Source organism: Bombyx mandarina, chromosome 03 (genome assembly GCF_030267445.1).
Source record: "Bombyx mandarina strain Sakado chromosome 03, ASM3026744v2".
NCBI lineage: Eukaryota > Metazoa > Arthropoda > Insecta > Lepidoptera > Bombycidae > Bombyx > Bombyx mandarina.
In genome coordinates, this window is record NC_143210.1 from 13,184,747 (window position 1) to 13,210,717 (window position 25,971).

General features: G+C 40.5%; 2 protein-coding genes and 1 long non-coding RNA gene across 5 annotated transcripts; all 3 read right to left on the minus strand.

Annotated features, from left to right (window-relative positions):
* Positions 1-1,732: 1,732 nt before the first annotated feature.
* LOC114242354 (SCO-spondin) lies at positions 1,733-25,321 on the minus strand. 3 transcript variants are annotated; one of them, XM_089737896.1, is made up of 8 exons: positions 25,217-25,321; positions 21,455-21,631; positions 20,779-20,955; positions 19,052-19,228; positions 12,382-12,558; positions 10,915-11,091; positions 8,236-8,412; positions 1,733-5,940 (listed from the first exon to the last, which is right to left on the minus strand). In XM_089737896.1, exons 1-8 carry the CDS (start codon positions 25,296-25,298, stop codon positions 5,747-5,749), a joined length of 1,338 nt encoding a protein of 445 aa, XP_089594022.1. In that variant the 5' UTR covers positions 25,299-25,321; the 3' UTR covers positions 1,733-5,746. The 3 variants fall into 3 exon arrangements, with proteins under 3 accessions (XP_089594022.1, XP_089594033.1, XP_089594027.1); XM_089737907.1 differs by lacking the exons at positions 19,052-19,228; positions 20,779-20,955; XM_089737901.1 differs by lacking the exons at positions 1,733-5,940; positions 8,236-8,412 and having other exon boundaries at positions 10,367-11,091.
* LOC149503332 (uncharacterized) lies at positions 6,775-7,483 on the minus strand. The gene is made up of 2 exons (XR_016325355.1): positions 7,310-7,483; positions 6,775-7,059 (listed from the first exon to the last, which is right to left on the minus strand). It is a non-coding gene; the product is annotated as an uncharacterized LOC149503332 (long non-coding RNA).
* On the minus strand, positions 14,004-14,558 carry LOC149503333 (uncharacterized). Its single transcript, XM_089738169.1, has one exon. The coding sequence runs from the start codon at positions 14,556-14,558 to the stop codon at positions 14,004-14,006; it is 555 nt and encodes a 184-aa protein (XP_089594295.1).
* Positions 25,322-25,971: the final 650 nt, after the last annotated feature.

Here is a 25,971-nt window from a genome sequence, read left to right on the forward strand (position 1 = left end):
AATGTTACATATTTATTATTAATTATTTAATAATAAACAAAAAAAAATTAAAAATAAAGTATAACTTCTTACGCGCGTACATAAGTACAAGCACCCTTTTTTTTTTAAATATATGTTTTGTGCCAACTTAGGCTATAGGGTGGTTTTTATTTCGATTAATGGTCGCAATATTTATTAATTAACAATAAAATGTTTTCTGTTGATTATTGTTGTTAATTATAAGTTTCATAAGTCTAAAACAGATGGCGCCTTAAATCATATACTTTATTTTTTATTTTTTTATTGTTTAGATGGGTTGACGAGCTCACAGCCCACCTGGTGTTAAGTGGTTACTGGAGCCCATAGACATCAACAATGTAAATGCACCACCCACCCAGATATAAGTTCTACGGTCTCAGTATAGTTACAACGGCTACCCCACCCTTCAAACCGAAACGTATTACTGCTTCACGGCAGAAATAGGCGGGGTGGTGGTATCTTCCCGTGCGGACTCACAAGAGGTCCTACCACCAGTGATTACGCAAATTATAATTTTGCGGGTTTGATTTTTATTACACGATGTTATTCCTTCACCGTGGAAGTCAATCGTGAACATTTGTCGAGTACGTATTTCATTAGAAAAATTGGTACACGCCTGCGGGATTCGAACACCGGTGCATCGCTACACACGAATGCACCGGACGTCTTATCCTTTAGGCCACGACGACTTCGAAACAACTTTACAGACAATTGTAATACTGTCTGACATTAATATCTCATAGATGGCGCTGTGCTAAAAATACTAACGTTTAATATAAGCTACAATTTAATGGCATCAACGCCACGTGTTGCTGAGGCTAAAGTATAAGTGAAATTTATTTCGTAGTAAACGCGATACAGTGAAATTCAATTATTGTTCTTAGTTTGTTAATTTTTGGTATTAGTATAGCCGGCCACGTGTTATTTCGAAACAAAAACCTTAGCCACTGCAACGTGTGGCCGGGTCTGCTAGTTTACTATACGAGAGACTGTTCGTTCATGTTTACCAATTTAATTAAAAAGAATTGCAGTCGATTCCTATTACTTCCTAATCCATTTTGAACATTATATAATCTGATAAGCCCATAACAATAAGGTGAATTATCGTGTGTGTCAATATTTTTATCTCTAGTAACAGTCTTTTTTTTCTGTAGCATTTCCCATAATGATCCTCCTTGAAATTTAAATGTAAAAATATATTTAACCTGCCACCGACCTTTGTTTCCGTATGTTTTACAAAAAATTGTCTTCCATATTGCCCATTCCGCGTTCACTATATATTTTATTAACATGCTGTTATATCAATCTAGACACTGTTTTTCAAGTAAATATTTTAAAGTTTCAATTATATCTGCATTATTTTAAAAAATCTATCATCTGCATCCATCAAAAATGTTGCATTATAACGATAAGGAATATTCTAACTATGGTCGAACAGTAATAAAGTAATTTACCACTTAACACCAGGTGGGCTGGAAGCTCGTCCAACCATCTAAGCAATAAATAAAAAAAGTACTTAATTGCCTTTTTTATACAATACGAAGAAAACAACATTTAAACCCTTTATTTTCCACAAATTATTTTTTTACACAGTGTTATTGAATTAAGTCAAACTGAACTTCTCTTTTGTCTCAACGACAGAAAGTTCAGTCAATCTATACTTATAAGAAAAATCATCATCAATTAATCAATCATCATTTAATTCAAAACAAAATTCAAATTCAAAATCATTTATTTCAACTTAGATGTCAGTATAACACATTTGTTGAATGTCAAAATATAAACAACATTGTTACCTCTACCACCGGTTCCAAAAAAAGCCACAGTCCTGAGAAGAACCGGCGAAACAAACTCAGCGGGCTTCTTTTTTTTTGTTTTTTCTCAAATATTTTCTTTTTTTTTCTTTTAATAAGTAAATATATTTACAATAAACGAAAAAACAAGCAAAAAAATACAATTAAAATAAAATAAAATAATAATAATGAAAAATGAAAAGGCCAGGAGCGAACGCCTCATTCCCACGTAGTACTATCTAGTAAATAATCCTTAACTTTATAATATGCCTTGTTGCATAAACGTACCTTGACAGTTTTCTTAAATCTATGAACAGGTAGTAATTGAACGTTTTGTGGAATCTTGTTGAAAAGTTGTACACCCAGCCCCCTAAAAGAGTTGCTTATTTTCTTAATTCAAGCCGCCGGCAACGCAAGCCTATGTTTGTTCCTAGTGGTCACATTATGCAAATCGCAGACTCTGGGGAATTCTTCAATGTTTTTATGCACTTACAATAAATTTTCAAAAATGTATTGGGACGCTAAAGTTAGAATTTTCATTTCCTTAAACTTGTCCCTCAAGGATTCCCTCGGGTGCATATTATAAATAGCACGAATAGCCCTCTTCTGCAGGATGAAAATCGTTTCAACATCGGCAGCATTGCCCCATAGCAAAATGCCATAGGACATAACACTATGAAAATAACTGAAATAAACCAGACGTGTCATATCTTCATTAGTATACGTTCGTATTTTTTTTACCGCAAACGCTGCAGAACTAAGTCTACTCGCTAACTTGCATATGTGAGGACCCCACTGCAGCTTGGAATCAACTGCTATACCAAGAAAAACTGTCGAATCCACAAGCTCCAGTGTCTCTCCACTTACAGTAATATTAGTGTCTACTTGTCTAGCATTAGGTGTGGTAAATTTTATACATTTTGTTTTTTTGTTATTTAATAACAGATTATTAACACTAAACCAATGTACCACGCGCGAGATAGCATCATTCACATCGTCATAATATTCCAATTGTCGTTTAATTTTAAACAATTAGGATGTATCGTCAGCGAATAATACGACCTCGTGACGGGTTTTAATAAGCTTTGGTAAATCATTGATATACACAAGAAATAGAAAGGGACCCAATATGGAACCCTGAGGAACACCCATATTAAGTAAGACACCGGAAGATCTCTTTCCTTTTACGTCTACCTTTTGGATTCTTCCGGATAAATAAGATTTAATAAATTCTAATGAAACGCCCCTAATACCATAATGGTTTAATTTCCTCAACAATGTATTATGCTCAACACAATCAAAAGCTTTAGATAAGTCGCAGAATACACCAAGGGCATTATGCGATTCCTCTCAAGCCTGAAAAATATTTTTAATAAGATCTACACCTGCATCAATAGCTAAACGACCTCTAGTGAATCCATATTGTTTGTTATGAAGCAGGTTATTGGAATTGAAATGGTTCAAAATTGTTCCAAAATATTTTTTTCAGAAATTTTACTCTATGTAGGTAGTACTGAAATGGGCCTAAAGTTAGCGGGGTCAAAAGTACTACCAGATTTAAACAAAGGTATTATTTTACTATATTTCATTAGATCAGGAAACACACCACAATCAAAACAGTCATTAAATATTGTAGCAAGGTAAGGTGCGATTATATCAATAATGGATTTTATAACCTTAATTGAAATTCCCCATAAATCACCAGTTTTCTTAATAGTAATGAGCTTGAAATTATCAATTATGTCCTTTATATCAATATTTGTGAACTTAAAGTTAACACTGCATTTATCAACATGATCTTGCAGTAATGATTCGGCGACGGTAGGAGATGAAATTAAAGATTTTGTAGTAGAAGCTGGGATATCAGCAAAGTAGCGCTCAAAGGCACTGGCCACTTCTTGATGAGAAGTTATTGTTTTATCATTGATTTTCAAAGTTAATTCAGCATTGCTGTTTCTGACATACCCAGTCTCCCTATTAATAATATTCCAAGTAATTTTAATTTTGTCAGGTTAATTTTTTATAAGATTGCCTAAGTGCAATGACTTGGCCAATGTACAGGCTTTTTTAAACAGCTTGGAATATTTACAGACATGCTCATGGAATGACTTATTATGATTATATGATTTTTCATTTTTCATTCAAATCTCTGCCTACTTTTGTGAATTCCAAGAAAAACACAAACAAACCATTTCTTTATTCAAAAATTTTAATAGAAACGGTTGATAATTAGGTAGGTACTGAAATTTAGTTTTTGAAGACAGTAATAATGAACTTTGAAAACGAAATATTAGGGGTTAAAGTATGAAATTGACGATTTTTACTGAAAAATTTAAATTTGTTTTTTTTATTTAATCAAAATATCTACCATTATTACCGATACATTGCTGCCATCTAATAGAAAGATCTTTTATGCCTTTGCGATAGAATTCTGGTGATCTAAATTCTACAAACTGTGTGAAAATATTTTGTACTGCCTCCTGGGAAGAAAACTTTTTATCACGTAAAAATTGAACAAATCACAAAAAAAATGGCAGTCCGTTGGAGCAAGGTCGGGCGAATACGGAGGGTAACGAATGGTTTCTAATTGCAGTTCCTATAGAGTTAAAACGGTTTCTCGTGCTGTATGAGGTGTCGCGTTATCATGGAGCAATAATGGTGAAGATCGATTCATGAGTCGGGGCTGTTTCACTGCAGGTTTTGCTATCATTGTACGGAGTTCGGCACAGTAGACATCTGCCGTTATTGCTTGACCAGATCGGAGAAAGCTATAGTGAATAACACCATGCTGAGACCACCAAACAGTTACCATTACCTTTTAATTGGTAAGCTTTGCTTTAGGACACTGTTGCGGCGTTTGACCTGGGGTCAGCCATTGAATTTTGCGTTTACGGTTATCGTAAAGAATCCACTTTTCATCACACGTCACAATTCGATCCAATATTCCTTCATTTCTGTATCGATTCAACAAGGCAACACAAGTTTCAACACGCGTTTCTTTCTGCAGATCAGTCAAATCATGAGGCATCCATTTTTCATTTTATTTTATTTTATTGATTTGACGCAAATAAGTCAATATTGTTGGTGAGATAACGTTAAACCATGCCGCTAATTCCTGGGTAGTTTGGCTCGGATCGGCTTCCACCATCTCTTTTAATTCATTGTTATTCACATGTGTGGGTGGTCTTCCACGTGGTTAGTTCTTCAAATCAAAATTTCCATCACGAAAGCGTTTAAACCAAAATCGCACGGTGCGTTCATTAGCAGTCCCCTTTCCAAATGCAACATTGATATTGCGAGCTGTTTCTGCAGCGTTAGTTCCGCGTCGGAACTCGTAATCAAAAATCATTCGAATTTTCGGAATATTCATCTTTCTTGTCTGGTTTAAAAAAAAAAAGCAACTGAAAGTCGATAATCGAATGTTGCAAATTTTTTTAAAAGAAGAACCTCACAGGTACCATTTGAAAAAAGTTTCTCTCAAAAATCTTTTTACGAAAATTGCGCGGACGGAGGAGTATGAAATTTCCCACACTTATAGAGAATATAGAGAAGTAGTGCAGAAGGCTAATTTTTTTTTAAATTATGCATTAAAAAAACATTAAATCAATAAAAAAAACATTACACACACTACCATGTAGGTATTTGACACACACACGCGTGCATACTATTTGTTTATTGTCCAACTTTTGTTAATGCTTAAAGTCAAATTGAGAATAGGTTATTTATTGTTTATCTTTAATATTATTTATCTATAGTGTAGTCTTGGCGAAATCTGTGATTATTTAATAGAAATAATATAATAGTCTTTGACAATACAATCACAATAGTGTACAAACTTGTAATTTTAATTAACTATAGTCGAATTTCGACTACCAGAGAACAACTAGTTACAATGAAACGCAGTTTCATACTACAACCCCTATTGTAAGTCGGAATCAGTTGACGCACTCACTCTTATGGTCTGGACATTCATCAACGGGTACGCATTTTCCTGATTTGTCGAAGAGGAAGCCATCATCACAGTGGCATGTTGGGAGCAATGCCGCTGCGCAGCTGGTGTTTTTCAGTTCTGGGTCTTCACAGGTCGGCGCGCAGGGGTCCATTGTCAAATGAGAATTCTCAGGACAATCTGTAAAATACTATATATTAATACGTGAACCAAAAACTTTCTACCCCTTTTTACGAAAATTGCGCTGACGGAGGAGTATGAAATTACCCACACTTATAGAGAATATAGAGAAGGAGTGCAAAATGCAATTTTTTTTTAATTATGCATTAAAAAATACGTTAAATCAATAAAAAAAACATTACACACACTACCATGTATTTGACACACACAAATACAAAAGCTTTTGTTAATGCTTAAAGTCAAATTGAGAATAGGTTATCTTATCTTATTATACCTTTAAACGAGCAATTATTGTATATACATATATAATCTGAATGTCGGAAACGGCTCCAACGATTTTTATAAAATTAAGTATACAGGGGATTTCGGGGGCGATAAGTCGATCTAGCTACGATTTATTTTCAGAAAATGTCGTTTTATTCGTGTTTTCAACAATCAACTTTATCGATAATCAACTTTATGACTCTTCCCGACATCTATTGGTGAATAATAATACTATTTTTCATCATTGAGAGCACCTAACTGCTTTAAAGACACAATAACACTAAACACTAAAGCTATTTCAGCAGATGGCGTTGTTAAGCCACCCGAAGCCAATGAGTTTTTGGTTTAAGGTTAGACCAAGAAAATGAATTGTTTATTTAAATAATAATAAATAAATAAATATTTATTAACAATCACGCCACGTTAACTAGTCTCGTGTTAAGTTCGTAAAGAACTTGTGTTACAGGTACCAGATAACGGAAATAAATGTAAGATTTGTATTATACACGTACATATTGCGACAACTGCTTAGTCTTTCCTTTAAAAAAAAAGAAAAAAACTAGTGTCTCAGTTAAAAGAATATATATTACAAAAAAAAAACAGGCAGTTGAGCACACAAATTTGTAGGGTGTGGTTGTACGGCCGATCTGACTCTCCCTCTGTAGGTTACCCTCCTGAATTCCGGCAGCCAACGGACGTGGGTTGACCCGCTGAAGCACCACGTCTGGACTCCTGGAGGTTTCCTGGGCTGGCTAGATCACCAGGGTACGGGTTACTGTGCGGAGATGACCTTTTCAGCACAGACGCAGATTATCAAGCGAAGCAAGAAGCGTGAAAGGCAGCAAGGCATGAACCCTGGAAGCGATAAGACCAATTTCACGAACTGGTTTATCTACCTTCCGATCTGGTTGACCAACGAGAACTCGAGCAAGGTACCCACATCTTGTGGCGAGATTATCGTGGTAGTGGACAACCAGAACGGAGTAAATTCACAATAAAAAATGAAAGCAAAAAAAAACAAGTGAAATATAGCTGTGCATAATTAGCAAAAAAATAGAAAAGAAGTAATGCGTTAAAAAATAATAATATGCCATTTCCAACTCACCCTAAAAGCGGGGTCGAATCCGTTTATTTTAATCGTGTTAATATTAAACAGCACACGATATTGCTGTACTAAATATATTTTTTAAATAAATTATTTGTAGGTAAGTCGTCTAGGTTTGAAAACGAACTTTAACTGAACTCGAATACAAACGTAAGACTAATAAGGAAGTCTAGTGACGACCATAGATTATACACTTAATATATTAGTGACGACTGCCGGCGGCTGCGCAGTGTCTGCGCCAGCCGAACCTACGTCTCGGGGGGAGGTGGGAACTATTGTTCTCACCTCAGCGGTACAGTCGATAAAATAACTGCTTTGAACATTAATACTTTTGTTTTAAGGTTTTTTTTTATCTTTTTATTTTGCAGACAATTTCAGTTGTAACATTACGTTACAATATATTTAATATACATCCATAACCCTGGAAAAGACATTTTATATTTATCATACAAATTATCTTCCCTTGGCGGGATTCGAACCCGCGACCCCCTTGTGTAGTGGCCATGTCACTTACCACTACACCAGACGGCCGTCAAATATGTTATTTGTGTCTTTTTAACTCACGTGTTCACTTAAAATGCCTAAACGATCTTGGAATATTTCATCATTTTATCAATATGTAATTCGTATGTAAATATAATTTAAAAAAACACAATTTATCAAAAAAAAACTTAGTTAGGCTCGGTCATCGTCTGGTTATTGTTTATCTTTAATATTATTTATCTATAGTGTAGTCTTGGCGAAATCTGTGATTATTTAATAGAAATAATATAATAGTCTTTGACCATATAATCATAATAGTGTACAAACTTGTAAATTTAATTAACTATAGTCGAATTTCGACTACCAGAGAAGGACTAGTTACAATGAAACGCAGTTTCATACTACAACCCCTATTGTAAGTCGGAATCAGTTGACGCACTCACTCTTATGGTCTGGACATTCATCAACGGGTACGCATTTTCCTGATTTGTCGAAGAGGAAGCCATCATCACAGTGGCATGTTGGGAGCAATGCCACTGCGCAGCTGGTGTTTTTCAGTTCTGGGTCTTCACAGGTCGGCGCGCAGGGGTTCATTGTCAAATGAGAATTCTCAGGACAATCTGTAAAATACTATATATTAATACGTGAACCAAAAACTTTCTACCCCTTTTTACGAAAATTGCGCTGACGGAGGAGTATGAAAGAACAATGCCCAAAAGTGGGCCAACTTCATGACAAAACTGTTTGTACTTGAAAAATTATGCCTTATTTTTTCATGTTGTTTAGTTTATGTATCAACATTTCTTTCACCCTGGCATTATTTTACAAAAAAATAAATTACTTATTTGATAACATCCCAAAACTGAGTGCCATAGTTTTTAAATTCGCCAATAGACAAAGGGCAAATTAGCCCATACAGCCTTATAGTAAACCTATATGCTGACAAACGAAAGAGTTCTCTGTGACTTGAACAACAAATTAAAAAAAATAGCTAATGGTTATAATTCACAGACTTTTTAGTTTATTGTTGTTCAATTCAATATTTATGTATTGTAATAATAATTATTACTTAAAACCATGAATTATTTAATATTTTTAGATATTAATGATTCCATTAGTAAAAATCTCAATGGCCTACCATTACTCTATTCTTATTATATATGATCAGAGAGTTTTGGCAGCAACCCGAGTGAAGCGTCACTTGAAGTTTTATTTTAATGTTTTTTAATAGTTTATTGTGATTTATAATATACGCATTGGGTGTTGTTTTGTGTATTAAACGTCAATAATGGTTGTTCACGATTATTGAGGCATTGGAATAAAACTGTGGCTAACATAGCAGTGACTGTTTTTTTTTTTTCAAGATAACAGGTCTGCGGAACTTCACGCTCACTCAATGTGCTATTCATCGAGTTGACGTCAAAACTCCCAAAAAGCAATAAAAAGAGATACACCGGCTTTTTATTAACATAAAAAAATATAACTACGACAGACTAGGCTGTATAGGCTACGCTCTTTGTCTGCTTATTGGCAAATTTAAAAACCACAACAACAATATCGTTGCCGGCTTCCGGATTTCATTTCATTTTGTTATTATTATGAGGATATAATAATAATAAAATGTACGTAAGGGCTTATTTCCAACAACATTAACCACAATTAACTTATTTAATACTGTAAATAATGATGAGAGCGATTATTGATTTCGAAGAAAACAATTAACAACTTAATTTTAGCTGCAGAAAAAAACAGGTTTCTCTTAAATCTGGGTGAGAATATAAAAATCGTTTCCTGAATATGAAACGATATTTCATTGTCTATCAAATTAAGTTAAAATCATCATGACCCGACAACTTTTTTTAGAGGCCCAAACGCCCATAGAAAATGGGCATTGTCCTTTCCCACACTTATAAAGAATATAGAGAAGGAGTGCCGAATGCAATTTTTTTTTTTAAATTATGCATTAAAAGTACTTTAAATCAATAAAAAAAACATTACACACACTACCATGTATTTGACACACACAAATATAAAAGCTTGTAGCTTTTGTTAATGCTTAAAGTCAAATTGAGAATAGGTTATCTTATCTTATTATACCTTTAAACGAGCAATTATTGTATATACATATATAATCTGAATGTCGGAAACGGCTCCAACGATTTTTATAAAACTTAGTATTCAGGGGATTTCGGGGGCGATAAATCGATCTAGCTACGATTTATTTTCAGAAAATGTCGTTTTATTCGTGTTTTCAACAATCAACTTTATCGATAATCAACTTTTTGACTCTTCCCAACATCTATTGGTGAATAATAATACTATTTTTCATCATTGAGAGCACCTAACTGCTTTAAAGACACAATAACACTAAAGCTATTTCAGCAGATGGCGTTGTTAAGCCACCCGAAGCCAATGAGTTTTTGGTTTAAGGTTAGACCAAGAAAATGAATTGTTTATTTAAATAATAATAAATAAATAAATATTTATTAACAATCACGCCACGTTAACTAGTCTCGTGTTAAGTTCGTAAAGAACTTGTGTTACAGGTACCAGATAACGGAAATAAATGTAAGATTTGTATTATACACGTACATATATTTAATATACATCCATAACCCTGGAAAAGACATTTTATATTTATCATACAAATTATCTTCCCTTGGCGGGATTCGAACCCGCGACCCCCTTGTGTAGTGGCCATGTCACTTACCACTACACCAGACGGCCGTCAAATATGTTATTTGTGTCTTTTTAACTCACGTGTTCACTTAAAATGCCTAAACGATCTTGGAATATTTCATCATTTTATCAATATGTAATTCGTATGTAAATATAATTTAAAAAAACACAATTTATCAAAAAAAAACTTAGTTAGGCTCGGTCATCGTCTGGTTATTGTTTATCTTTAATATTATTTATCTATAGTGTAGTCTTGGCGAAATCTGTGATTATTTAATAGAAATAATATAATAGTCTTTGACCATATAATCATAATAGTGTACAAACTTGTAAATTTAATTAACTATAGTCGAATTTCGACTACCAGAGAAGGACTAGTTACAATGAAACGCAGTTTCATACTACAACCCCTATTGTAAGTCGGAATCAGTTGACGCACTCACTCTTATGGTCTGGACATTCATCAACGGGTACGCATTTTCCTGATTTGTCGAAGAGGAAGCCATCATCACAGTGGCATGTTGGGAGCAATGCCGCTGCGCAGCTGGTGTTTTTCAGTTCTGGGTCTTCACAGGTCGGCGCGCAGGGGTCCATTGTCAAATGAGAATTCTCAGGACAATCTGTAAAATACTATATATTAATACGTGAACCAAAAACTTTCTACCCCTTTTTACGAAAATTGCGCTGACGGAGGAGTATGAAATTACCCACACTTATAGAGAATATAGAGAAGGAGTGCAGAATGCAATTTTTTTTTTATTATGCATTAAAAAATACGTTAAATCAATAAAAAAAACATTACACACACTACCATGTATTTGACACACACAAATACAAAAGCTTTTGTTAATGCTTAAAGTCAAATTGAGAATAGATTATCTTATCTTAAACGAGCAATTATTGTATATACATATATAATCTGAATGTCGGAAACGGCTCCAACGATTTTTATAAAATTAAGTATACAGGGGATTTCGGGGGCGATAAATCGATCCAGCTACGATTTATTTTCAGAAAATGTCGTTTTATTCGTGTTTTCAACAATCAACTTTATCGATAATCAACTTTATGACTCTTCCCGACATCTATTGGTGAATAATAATACTATTTTTCATCATTGAGAGCACCTAACTGCTTTAAAGACACAATAACACTAAAGCTATTTCAGCAGATGGCGTTGTTAAGCCACCCGAAGCCAATGAGTTTTTGGTTTAAGGTTAGACCAAGAAAATGAATTGTTTATTTAAATAATAATAAATAAATAAATATTTATTAACAATCACGCCACGTTAACTAGTCTCGTGTTAAGTTCGTAAAGAACTTGTGTTACAGGTACCAGATAACGGAAATAAATGTAAGATTTGTATTATACACGTACATATATTTAATATACATCCATAACCCTGGAAAAGACATTTTATATTTATCATACAAATTATCTTCCCTTGGCGGGATTCAAACCCGCGACCCCCTTGTGTAGTGGCCATGTCACTTACCACTACACCAGACGGCCGTCAAATATATTATTTGTGTCTTTTTAACTCACGTGTTCACTTAAAATGCCTAAACGATCTTGGAATATTACATCATTTTATCAATATGTAATGCGTATGTAAATATAATTTAAAAAAACACAATTTATCAAAAAAAAAAACCTAGTTAGGCTCGGTCATCGTCTGGTTATTGTTTATCTTTAATATTATTTATCTATAGTGTAGTCTTGGCGAAATCTGTGATTATTTAATAGAAATAATATAATAGTCTTTGACAATATAATCATAATAGTGTACAAACTTGTAAATTTAATTAACTATAGTCGAATTTCGACTACCAGAGAAGGAATAGTTACAATGAAACGCAGTTTCATACTACAACCCCTATTGTAAGTCGGAATCAGTTGACGCACTCACTCTTATGGTCTGGACATTCATCAACGGGTACGCATTTTCCTGATTTGTCGAAGAGGAAGCCATCATCACAGTGGCATGTTGGGAGCAATGCCGCTGCGCAGCTGGTGTTTTTCAGTTCTGGGTCTTCACAGGTCGGCGCGCAGGGATCCATTGTCAAATGAGAATTCTCAGGACAATCTGTAAAATACTATATATTAATACGTGAACCAAAAACTTTCTACCCCTTTTTACGAAAATTACGCTGACGGAGGAGTATGAAATTACCCACACTTATAGAGAATAAAGAGAAGGAGTGCAGAATACAATTTTTTTTAAATTATGCATTGAAAATACTTTAAATCAATAAAAAAAACATTATACACACTACCATGTATTTGACACACAAATATAAAAGCTCGGAGCTTTTGTTAATGCTTAAAGTCACATTGAGAATAGGTTATCTTATCTTATTATACCTTTACGAGCAATTATTGTATATACATGTATATGTAATCTGAATCTCGGAAATGGCTCGAACGATTATTATAAAATTTAGTATACCAGGGATTTGGGGGGCATAAATCGATCTAGCTACGATTTATTTTCAGAAAATGTCGTTTTATTCGTGTTTTCAACAATCAACTTTATCGATAATCAACTTTTTGACTCTTCCCGACATCTATTGGCGAATAATAATACTATTTTTCATAATTGAGAGCACCTAACTGCTTTAAAGACACAATAACACTAAAGCTATTTCAGCAGATGGCGTTCTTAAGCCACCCGAAGCCAATAAGTTTTTGATTTAAGGTTAGACCAAGAAAATGAATTGTTTGTTTAAATAATAATAAATAAATAAATATTTATTAACAATCACGCCACGTTAACTAGTCTCGTGCTAAGTTCGTAAAGAACTTGTGTTACAGGTACCAGATAACGGAAATAAATGTAAGATTTTTATTTACACATACATATATTTAATATACATCCATAACCCTGGAAAAGACATTTTATATAAAATATATAATATAAAATTATATAATCATACAAATTATCTTCCCAGTTCCGATCGCAACACGGTTGAGCCCGGACGCGTTTTCCCGAGAAATTGTCGCTGCTGTCGCGATCGTGTGTTTGGATTGCACGACATTGTCGTTGACGTTGTTTTGCATTCCGGACGCTCTGTCGCTGGCATCGCGACCTTGAATCGGTAAAGCGTACTTCGTGCTCGTTAGTTTTGCATTCGAAACGACAACTCATTATCATTCATTCATTCCATTTATTATATTTAATTATCTTATTCGGCGTGCAAAACAGTCTTTTTAAAGACTGAACCCCCACTGCGATCACCGCTTGTTGTGGCACTCACAACCCAGTGGGGCCCCACCTTCCCAAACTCTCCACCCCAATCCCAGCTGACTGCCGTTTTCACGGCATAGGCATCCCCCCCCTGCAAATCACTGCTGGCAAGTACAGCGCAGGGGGTATAAATCCCACTCAGGGGACTCGCCTTTCGGCGAGTTTGCTTTAAGTCCCGGGGACGCCCCCCCCGGGCACACACTCACCATGAGTGACGCCAATGGCGCGCTCTTTTTTAAGTTCGTCCGCGACTTTTGTCCGGACATAATAGCAAGATTTGAAGCCTACAAGGCCGGCCTTGACGCGCCGGCACTCCGCGACTCTCCGTTGTCGCCCCCCGCGCCGGAACCTCGCGACTCGCCGATGTCGCCCCCCACCCCCGCGCCCGCGTCGATCGCGTCCTCCGTAGCGGTAAGCTCCGGCTCCGACTCCGAGTCGGAAATGGAGTACGAGTTCGCCGCGAGTCCCCAACCGGGAACCTCGGAAGGGTTCACCACCGTCGCGCGCGGGAAAAAACGCGCCCGCGCCGTGGAACCGTCCGCGGCGCCGAAACAACCCAAGGCCGCGAACGCGTCGCGGCCTAAAGTCGTGGTCACACCCGACTCCCCTCGCCGCGCAACCCCGTCGCCGCGCCCCGGGCCCGCGCCCGTCCGAAAAGTTCCCGCGCCGCCGCCGGTCATCCTGCGGGAAAAATCTTCTTGGGATCGCGTATCCCTGGCCCTTAAGGCCAACAAGATAAATGTAGTCCATGCGAGGAATATTCCGCATGGAATACAAATCAAAGTAGAGTGATCCGACGACCATAGGTCTTTGACAGCATACCTCCGCAAGGAACGCATAGGTTATCACACCTATGCGCTCCAGGAGGAGCGCGAACTCCGCGTCGTAGTACGCGGAGTCCCAAAAGAGCTCGACGTCGAGCAAATCAAAAATGACCTGGTAGGTCAGTCCTACCCCGTCATAAGCGTGCACCGGATGCACAGCGGGCGCGATAAATTCGCGTATGATATGGTGCTCGTAGCACTAGAAGCCACACCGGAGGGCAAGAAAATTGCCTCATGTCTCCGCACCGTGTGCGGCCTATCGGGGGTCACCGTAGAGGCCCCCTACAAACGCGGCACTCCCGGGCAGTGCCACCGTTGCCAGTTATATGGCCACTCCGCGCGTAACTGCAACGCGCGACCGCGTTGCGTGAAATGTTTAGACGATCACGCGACCACCGATTGCTCGCGGGTAAAGGAGACAGCGACGGAGCCGCCGAGCTGTGTACTCTGCCGCAAGCAGGGACACACGGCCAACTACCGTGGATGCCCCAAGGCTCCACGGAAGCGCCCGGCAAACGCGCCCCCTAAAACCGCTGGCCCAAAGACTTCGGCGCCCCGCGCGCCGAAACCGGCTTTCGTACCGGCTCCGGTGCCCACCGTCTCCGCGTGGGCGAAACCGTTGCCGTTCACGAAGGCAGGAACGACACCGGCACCCCAACCGCGGTACGCGCCGCAACCTCTACTCGCGCCGCGCCCCGCCCCCGCGCCCGCGCCCGGTCCCGCGCCTCGCCCCGGCCCCGCGCACTCAAACGATTTTACGATTATTCGCGACTACATCGCCGCGATAAACATTGACCGCATGCGTGCATTCGCCGACGCCATGCGCAGAGCGGTCACGGCCGAAGACCGCCTAAACGCGACGTTCGAATACATCGACGTCATCGAGTCCGTCCAGCGCACGCTGGTTTGATTACCGGTAATCAATGGCGTGCAACGCGAGATTAAAACCCCATTCTTTGAAGTTAGCATTCTACAATGCTAACGGACTCGCGCGTCAGCGCGACCAGGTTTATGAGTTTCTACGTGACAATCTCATCGACATCCTTCTGGTGCAGGAGACCTTCCTAAAGCCCTCGCGTCGCGACCCCAAAGTCGCGAATTACGTCATGGTTAGGAATGACAGACTCTCCACCCGCAAGGGCGGGACTGTCATTTACTATAGGAGGGCCCTGCACTGCGTCCCTCTCGATACTCCCTCGCTCTTACATATCGAGGCGTCAGTGTGCCGCATCGCGCTGACGGGACACCAGCCGATTGTCATCGCATCCGTCTATCTCCCCCCTGACAAACCCCTCCTGAGCAGTGACCTCGAGACACTGCTCGGTATGGGGGACGCGGTCATCCTGGCAGGCGATTTAAATTGCCACCACACTAGGTGGAACTGCCATCGCACGAATGTGAACGGTAGGCGTCTCGACGCGTTCATAGACGACCTCACATTCGAAATATTTAACCCCCCGACCCCCACGTGCTATCCGTACAACGCCGCGCGTCGTCCGAGCACAATAGATCTGGCACTGCTGAGGAACGTAACTCTGCGCTTACGCTCCATCGAGGCAATGTCAGAACTCGACTCAGACCACCGACCTGTCGTAATGCAGCTCGGTCGCCCAGTCAACCGAGAACCAGATATGAGGACCATGGTGGATTGGAAGAAGCTGGGCACGTGCTTAGCTGACACCGCTCCACCAATCCTCCCTTGCGGCCCGGATTCAACTCCATCCCCCGAGGATACCGTCGAATCCATAAACATCTTCACTGATCACGTCTCGACGGCGATCATAAGATCTTCTAAGCAAGTCGATGTGGAGGATTGCTTCCACCGCATCAGACTTTCCCCCGATCTTAGGGACCTCGTAAGAGTTAGGAACGCGGCAATCCGGGCCTACGATCGATATCCCACGGATTCAAACCGGACTCGGATGCGTCGCTTACAGCGGGAGGTCAAATCCCGCTTAAGCGACGCCCGAAACGAAAACTGGGATAGTTATTTAGAAGAACTCGCGCCCACCCACCAAGCATACTGGCGACTAGCTAGGACCCTCAAGTCCGAAACTATAGCCACTATGCCGCCTCTCGTACGCCCCTCAGGCCAATCACCGGCTTACGATGACGATGACAAGGCAGAGTTGCTGGCCGATGCACTGCAAGAACAGTGCACCACCAGCACTCAACACGCGGACCCCGAACACACCGAGTTCGTCGACAGGGAGGTCGAGCGCAGAGCTTCCCTGCCGCCCTCGGACGCGTTACCCCCCATTACCACTTCCGAGGTCAAGGAGGCGATCGATAGCCTACAACCACGGAAAGCTCCCGGCTCCGACGGCATCCGCAACCGCGCGCTAAAACTGTTACCAGCCCAACTGATAACGATGTTGGCCACGATATTAAATGCTGCTATGACGAACTGCATCTTTCCCGCGGCGTGGAAAGAAGCGGACGTTATCGGCATACACAAGCCGGGCAAACCGAATAACGAAACCGCGAGTTACCGCCCCATCAGTCTCCTCCCGGCGATAGGCAAATTATACGAACGGCTCCTTCGTAAACGCCTCTGGGATTTCGTATCCGCGAATAAAATTCTTATAGACGAGCAGTTTGGATTCCGCGCCAGACACTCGTGCGTCCATCAAGTGCACCACCTCACGGAGCACATCTTACTAGGGCTGAACAGGCGGAAACCCATTCCGACAGGAGCCCTCTTCTTCGATATAGCGAAGGCGTTCGACAAAGTCTGGCACAACGGTTTGATATACAAACTGTATAACATGGGAGTGCCAGACAGACTCGTGCTCATCATACGAGACTACTTGTCGAACCGTTCGTTCCGATATCGAGTCGAGGGAACGCGTTCCCGGCCCCGTCACGTCACAGCCGGAGTCCCGCAAGGCTCCGCCCTCTCCCCGTTACTATTCAGTTTGTATATCAACGATATACCCCGGTCTCCGGAGACCCATCTGGCGCTCTTCGCCGATGACACCGCCATCTACTACTCGTGTAGGAAGAAGGCGTTGCTTCATCGACGACTTCAGACCGCAGCTACCACCATGGGACAGTGGTTCCGGAAGTGGCGCATCGACATCAACCCCACGAAAAGCACAGCGGTGCTCTTCAAAAGGGGTCGCCCTCCGAACACCACGCTGAGCATCCCTCTCCCGACTAGGCGCGTCAACACCCCCGCCCCCGCCGTTCGCCCAATCACGATGTTCGACCAGCCCATACCGTGGGCCCCGAAGGTCAAGTACTTAGGCGTCACCCTCGACAGTAGGATGACATTCCGCCCCCACATTAAGACGGTACGCGACCGTGCCGCCTTCATTCTAGGACGTCTCTACCCGATGATATGTAGGCGAAGTAAAATGTCCCTTAGAAATAAGGTGACACTCTACAAAACTTGCATACGCCCCGTCATGACCTATGCAAGTGTAGTGTTCGCTCACGCGGCCCGCATACACTTAAAATCCTTTCAAATCATTCAATCCCGTTTTTGCAGGATAGCCGTCGGAGCCCCGTGGTTCGTCAGGAACGTCGACCTCCATGACGACCTGGACTTAGAGTCCATCAGTAAGTATCTGCAGTCGGCGTCCATGCGCCACTTCGATAAAGCGGCACGACACGAGAACCCTCTCATCGTGGCCGCCGGTAACTACATTCCCGATCCTGCGGACAGAATGGAAAGCAGTCGACGTCGCCCAAAACACGTCATCTCGGATCCACCCGATCCACTAACGGTGCTTTTAGGTAATTCAAGCACCGGTCACCGTTCTCGTCGAACCCGTCGCTTGCGACGAAGGGCTCGACGAGTAAATTAACTCTCAGACACAGCCCACTGAGTTTCTCGCCGGATCTTCTCAGTGGGTCGCGTTTCCGATCCGGTGGTAGATTCTGCGAAGCACGACTCTTGCTAGGGTTCGTGTTAGCAACATCGTCAGGTTTGAGCCCCGTGAGCTCACCTACTAAAGTTAGGGTTACGCTGATATAGCCTCTCAAGGCTCTCAGCTTAGGTAGGAAAAAAAAAAAAAAAAAAAAAAAATTATCTTCCCTTGGCGGGATTCGAACCCGCGACCCCCTTGTGTAGTGGCCATGTCACTTACCACTACACCAGACGGCCGTCAAATATATTATTTGTGTCTTTTTAACTCACGTGTTCACTTAAAATGCCTAAACGATCTTGGAATATTTCATCATTTTATCAATATGTAATGCGTATGTAAATATAATTTAAAAAAACACAATTTATCAAAAAAAAAATCCGAGCTAGGCTCGGTCATCGTCTAGTTATTGTTTATCTTTAATATTATTTATCTATAGTGTAGTCTTGGCGAAATCTGTGATTATTTAATAGAAATAATATAATAGTCTTTGACCATATAATCATAATAGTGTACAAACTTGTAAATTTAATTAACTATAGTCGAATTTCGACTACCAGAGAAGGACTAGTTACAATGAAACGCAGTTTCATACTACAACCCCTATTGTAAGTCGGAATCAGTTGACGCACTCACTCTTATGGTCTGGACATTCATCAACGGGTACGCATTTTCCTGATTTGTCGAAGAGGAAGCCATCATCACAGTGGCATGTTGGGAGTAATGCCGCTACGCAGCTGGTGTTTTTCAGTTCTGGGTCTTCACAGGTCGGCGCGCAGGGGTCCATTGTCAAATGAGAATTCTCAGGACAATCTGTAAAATACTATATATTAATACGTGAACCAAAAACTTTCTACCCCTTTTTACGAAAATTGCGCTGACGGAGGAGTATGAAATTACCCACACTTATCTATACTAATATTATAAAGAGGAAAGATTTGTTTGTTTGTTTGTATTGAATAGGCTCCGAAACTACTGAACCGATTTAAAAAATTCTTTCACTGTTGGAAAGCTACGCTATCTCCGGGTGACATAGGCTATGTTTATTATATTTTCAAAAAAATTAGGGATCCTCACTGAAACTCCAATAATGTAACCCAATGTGTAAAAAAATTACCTAAAATTCTTTACATCGCATGCGCTACTTCCCAGGCGAAGCCGGGGCGGGCCGCTAGTAGAGAATATAGAGAAGGAGTGCAGAATGCATTTTTTTTTAAATAATACATTAAAAATACTTTAAGTCAATAAAAAAAAACATTACACACACTACACACACATATACAAGCTTTTGTTAATGCTTAAAGTCAAATTGAGAATAGGTTATCTTATCTTATTATACCTTTAAACGAGCAATTATTGTATATACATATATAATCTGAATGTCGGAAACGGCTCCAACGATTTTTATAAAATTTAGTATTCAGGGGATTCGGGGGCGATAAAGCGATCTAGCTACGATTTATTTTCAGAAAATGTCGTTTTATTCGTGTTTTCAACAATCAACTTTATCGATAATCAACTTTTTGACTCTTCCCGACATCTATTGGTGAATAATAATACTATTTTTCATCATTGAGAGCACCTAACTGCTTTAAAGACACAATAATACTAAAGCTATTTCAGCAGATGGCGTTGTTAAGCCATCGGAAGCCAATGAGTTTTTGGTTTAAGGTTAGACCAAGAAAATGAATTGTTTATTTAAACAATAATAAATAAATAAATATTTATTAACAATCACGCCACGTTAACTAGTCTCATGCTAAGTTCGTAAAGAACTTGTGTTACAGGTACCAGATAACGGAAATAAATGTAAGATTTTTATTATACACGTACATATATTTCATATACATCCATAATCCTGGAAAAGACATTTTATATTTATCATACAAATTATCTTCCCTTGGCGGGATTCGAACCCGCGACCCCCTTGTGTAGTGACCATGTCTCTTACCACTACACCAGACGGCCGTCAAATATATTATTTGGGTCTTTTTAACTCACGTATTCACTTAAAATACCTAAACGATCTTGGAATATTTCATCATTTTATCAATATGTAATGCGTATGTAAATATAATTTAAAAAAACACAATTTATCAAAAAAAAACCGAGCTAGGCTCGGTCATCGTCTGGTTATTGTTTACCTTTAATATTATTTATCTATAGTGTAGTCTTGGCGAAATCTGTGATTATTTAATAGAAATAATATAATAGTCTTTGACAATACAATCACAATAGTGTACAAACTTGTAATTTTAATTAACTATAGTCGAATTTCGACTACCAGAGAACAACTAGTTACAATGAAACGCAGTTTCATACTACAACCCCTATTGTAAGTCGGAATCAGTTGACGCACTCACTCTTATGGTCTGGACATTCATCAACGGGTACGCATTTTCCTGATTTGTCGAAGAGGAAGCCATCATCACAGTGGCATGTTGGGAGCAATGCCGCTGCGCAGCTGGTGTTTTTCAGTTCTGGGTCTTCACAGGTCGGCGCGCAGGGGTCCATTGTCAAATGAGAATTCTCAGGACAATCTGTAAAATACTATATATTAATACGTGAACCAAAAACTTTCTACCCCTTTTTACGAAAATTACGCTGACAGAGGTGTACGAAATTTTCCACACTTATAGAGAATACAGAGACGGAGTGCAGAATGCAATATTTTTTTAAATTATGCATTAATGTACATTAAATCAATAAAAAAACATTACACACACTACCGTCTATTTGACACACACAAATATACAAGCTTTTGTTAATGCTTAAAGTCAAATTGAGAATAGGTTATCTTATCTTATTATATCTTTAAACGAGCAATTATTGTATAGACTTATACCTATATAATCTGAATGTCGGAAACGGCTCCAACGATTTTTATAAAATTTAGTATACAGGGGATTTCGGGGGCGATAAATCGATCTAGCTACGATTTATTTTCAGAAAATGTTGTTTTATTCGTGTTTTCAACAATCAACTTTATTGATGATCAACTTCATGACTGTTGTTTATGGAAACAGTTGACGCACTCACTCTTTTGGTCTGGACATTCATCAACGGGTACGCATTTTCCTGAGTTGTCGAAGAGGAAGCCATCATCACAGTGGCATGTTGGGAGCAATGCCGCTACGCAGCTGGTGTGTGTTAGGTCTGGATCTTCACAGGTCGGCGCGCAGGGGTCCATTGTCAAATGAGAATTCTCAGGACAATCTGTAAAATACAAGAGAAGAGAGAGGCAGTTAATCTACATCGCCCCACACAAGCTCACAACGTGAAAGCCGCCACCCACCTTGGGACATAAGCTTGAAGTCTTAATAAAAACGGCCGTCTGGTGTAGTGACATGGTCACTACACAAGGGGGTCGCGGGCTCGAATCCCGCCAAGCGAAGATATTTGTATGATAAATATAAAAATGTACTTTCCAGGGTTATGGATGTATATTAAATATATGTATGTGTATTATAAAAATCTTACATTTATTTCCGTTATCTGGTACCTGTAGCACAAGTTCGTTAAGAACTTAGTACGGGACCAGTTAACGTGGTCTGATATTATTAAAAAAAAAATACTTGCGTAACTGCTGTCCCACCCGTCAAACCTGAAACGGATGGACACTTCACTGTAGAAATAGGCAGGATAGCTGTACCTACTCGTGCTGCTTCCCAATACTGCCCCACCACAAGTAATTATCGAAATGTTTAGTTATTTTCCTTCGTATAAATCGTAATTTTAGTAAAAGCCGTTATCCTTCATTGTGGATGGCGTTCGTGATGGTAGCCTAATAATATGAAGAAATTTTGTGATATCATTGACGTAAACTTTTTCTTCTGTCCCCACGCACCATAGACATAACTAAAAGCACTTGTACGGTGTGATTTCGTGTTTATTATTTAAATTTAACATCATGCGTGGCAAAAAGTAGCTCTGAGATATTGGTGACGTCGAAAATAATGAAATATATACCTACAAAAATGCGGGGATAAATAGTAAATGTAGTCAATTTATGCATCTATTTTTTTTTTTTTTTTTTTCCTACCTATGCTGATAGCCTTGAGAGGCTATTTCAGCGTACCCTAGCTTGTGTAGGTGAGCTCGCGGGGCTCAAACCGGAGAATTGCTAACACCGCCCTAGCAAGAGCAGTGCTTCGCAGAATCTACCACCGGATCGGAAGCGCGATCCACTGAGAAGATCCGGCGAGTAACTCAGTGGGCTGTGTCTGTGGTTAATTCGCTCGTCGAGCCCTTCGTCGCAAGCGACGGGTTCGGCGAGGACGGTGACCGGTGCTTGTATTGCCTAAAAGCACCGTTAATGGATCAGGAGGATCCGTGATGACGTGCTTTGGGCGACGTCGACGGTTTACCAAACGGTCTACAGGATCGGATATGTAGTTTCCGGCGGCCACGACAAGAGGGTTCTCATGTCGTGCCGCCTTCTCAAAGTGGCGCAGCGATGCCGACTGTAGATACCTACTGACGGGGTCGAGCTCCAGGTCATCGTGGAGGTCCACGTTCCTCTGGAACCATGGTGCTCCGACGGCTATCCTGCAGAATCGGGATTGTATAACCTGAAGGGGTTTCAAGTTGGTGCGGGCCGCGTGAGCGAACACTACGCTTGCATACGTCATGACGGGGCGTATGCAAGTTTTGTAGAGGGTTACCTTGTTACGGAGGGACAGTTTGCTTCGTCTACAAAGCATTGGGTAGAGTCGTCCTAGTATAAACGCGGCGCGATCGCGTACCGTTTTTACGTGGGGACGGAATGTCATCCCTCTGTCGAGGGTGACGCCTAGGTATTTGACCTTCGAGGCCCACGGTATGGGCTGGTCAAAGAGAGTGATGGGGCTAACGGCGGAGGTGTTTACGCGCCTATTGGGGAGTGGGGTGCTCGAAGTGGTATTCGGAGGGCGACCCCTTTTGAATAGCACCGCTGTGCTTTTGATGTCAATTCGCCACTTGCGGAACCACTGTCCCATGGTGGTTACTGCGGTCTGGAGTCGCCGATGAAGCAACGACATCTTCCTACACGAGTAGTAGATAGCCGTGTCATCGGCGAAGAGCGCTAGATGGGTCTCCGGAGACCGGGGTATATCGTTGATATACAAACTAAATAGTAACGGGGAGAGTGCGGAGCCTTGCGGGACTCCGGCAGTCAGATGACGGGGTGCATCTATTAGGTACCTAGTTATGTTAATGTGCCATATTGCCCATTGTGAACCATTCGGAAATCGGAACAATAAAATTTAGTTAATAAACGCGGAATCAAACCCTTTTCATTACATGTCAACCTGATTCCAGGGGGGCTTTCTCCTTAAGTACACAGCGCAAACCAACATCCAATTTAAATGTTGTGCCTAACAAGCGCTATATTTTTTACATTATTTAAACAAACATATTAAAACTAACGTCCTTCAAAAAACAATGATTGCACCAGGCAGGACCATCGATTCTGAATTCTACTGCGAACAACTGATGAGTTTAAAGCAAGAAGTTGAGAGAAAGCAGCCGGAATTAATCAACAGAAGGGGATCATGACCCTACCTACAAGATGGCAAAAAGTTATCGAACAAAATGGTACCTACATACTTTAGTTAAATGTAAATAAACTATATTAAAAAATGTTGCGAATTTTCTTAAAAAATGCGAAGAAACTTTTACCCCAACCTATTTTATTTCACAAAATTAAGAGTGCTCTTTTAGGCAGACGAGCATACACCCGTTGGCGGGTGGTTACCATCACTCATAAGAATAAAACACATAAAATAAAATAAAATATCTGATCCACTGTTGCCTTCACGTCGAAGTCTATCCTTCAATTTGTCTGAGATATTTTTTGAGTAGACGAAGCAATAAATCATTATTTAAGGAGGATACAAGACGTCATTGATATCCTCTTTGCTGCTCTTCCAAATACCAGCTACTTCCATTTGAAAAGGTCCGTGCGGTTTGTCGACAGGCCGATTTCTCATGGCTCACTGGGAATCCCTCTACGAAAGGACTTCGATCCTTTCTGTGTTCTCTACCGTGTCTGGAAATTACTTTTTGAGTATACTCATTTGAGACGATCCCGTTATCTCGTTTTTACCATCGCAATTCATTATATGACAGCATTTTATTTATCCATACTTAAAAACGCTGCATTCAATGCCGATTTTGGAATTAATTTACCCTCCACGATGTTTTCTGGATATTTTGACACGTCGCGGTATTGCTATCGTTCACGAGCAATGATAACCAATCACAATTAAGAGGGCTTGTGCCCTTTGAAGTCGTCGTGGCCTAAAAGGTAAGACGTCCGGTGCGTTCGTGTTGAACGATGCACCGGTGTTCGAATCCCAGACGAGTACCAATTTTTCTAATGAAATACGTACTTAACAAATGTTCACGATTGACGTCCACGGTGAAGGAATAACATCGTGTAATAAAAATCAAACCCGCAAAATTATTATTTGCGTAATTACTGGTGGTAGGACCTCTTGTGAGTCCGCCCGGGTAGGTACCACCACCCTGCCTATTTCTGCCGTGAAGCAGTAATGCGTTTCGGTTTGAAGGGTGGGGCAGCCGTTGTAACTATACTTGAGACCTTAGAACTTATATCTCAAGGTGGGTGGCGCATTTACGTCGTCGATGTCTATGGGTTCCGGTAACCACTTAACACCAGGTGGGCTGTGAGCTCGTCCATCCACCTAAGCAATAAAGAAATAAAAAAAAAAAAAAAACAAAGGGCATTAAAAAAACTAGTGTTTAATCTGTAACTTTATTCTGATCGAGCCCAATGAAGTCAAAATAATTACTCACCTTTTTCAAACGAACTGTTACTGGCTATGAGAGCCATCAGGGATACGAGCAGGAGCATGGTGAAGTAATGTTTGGCGGCCATCTTGACGATATGCTGCGAACTATAGCTCGGTAATAATACGCGGTGCCTTTATATATTATTTTGTACGCACGCGCTGCTGTGTTTGTGTAGTGTTTAGTGATGTTCGATGTGTAAATGATACGTATAAATAATAATAAGGCGTACAGTAGCTGATTTTATTTTACGCCGCCGCCCGCCGGTCAGTAGGGGACCTGAACCCGGGTGTCACTACTAAACTCCGCCCCGGGAAGCTGTCCCGCCAACCGGTGTAAAATCCTGTCGTGCGGTCGCCGTGCCGGAGTCGGAGACCGGAGTGGATCCCGGCGATCGTATGCAGGGTAGACTGGGGGCCCTTCCATGCCCTGCGTCAGTCTCTCACGCAACCCGTGGTTGAACATACACTGTGTTCCGCGCTTTATTCAGGTATTGCCTTGATTTCGCCCCGAACGTCCTACCTCTCCTAATCCTACTCTCCCAACAAAATTAAAGTTATGACAGTACGAAAAAGAAATAGGGTTTTATCGGCGACTCCCTATTCCACATTTAACGTGGATTTCAGCAATGTTAGGGGCCTACATAGTAACCTTGACGCCGTACACCACCACCTTGAGACGGCGCAGCCTGCCCTCCTTTTTCTAACGGAGACGCAGATATCAGCTCCGGATGATACCTCATATCTTGAGTACCCCGGCTA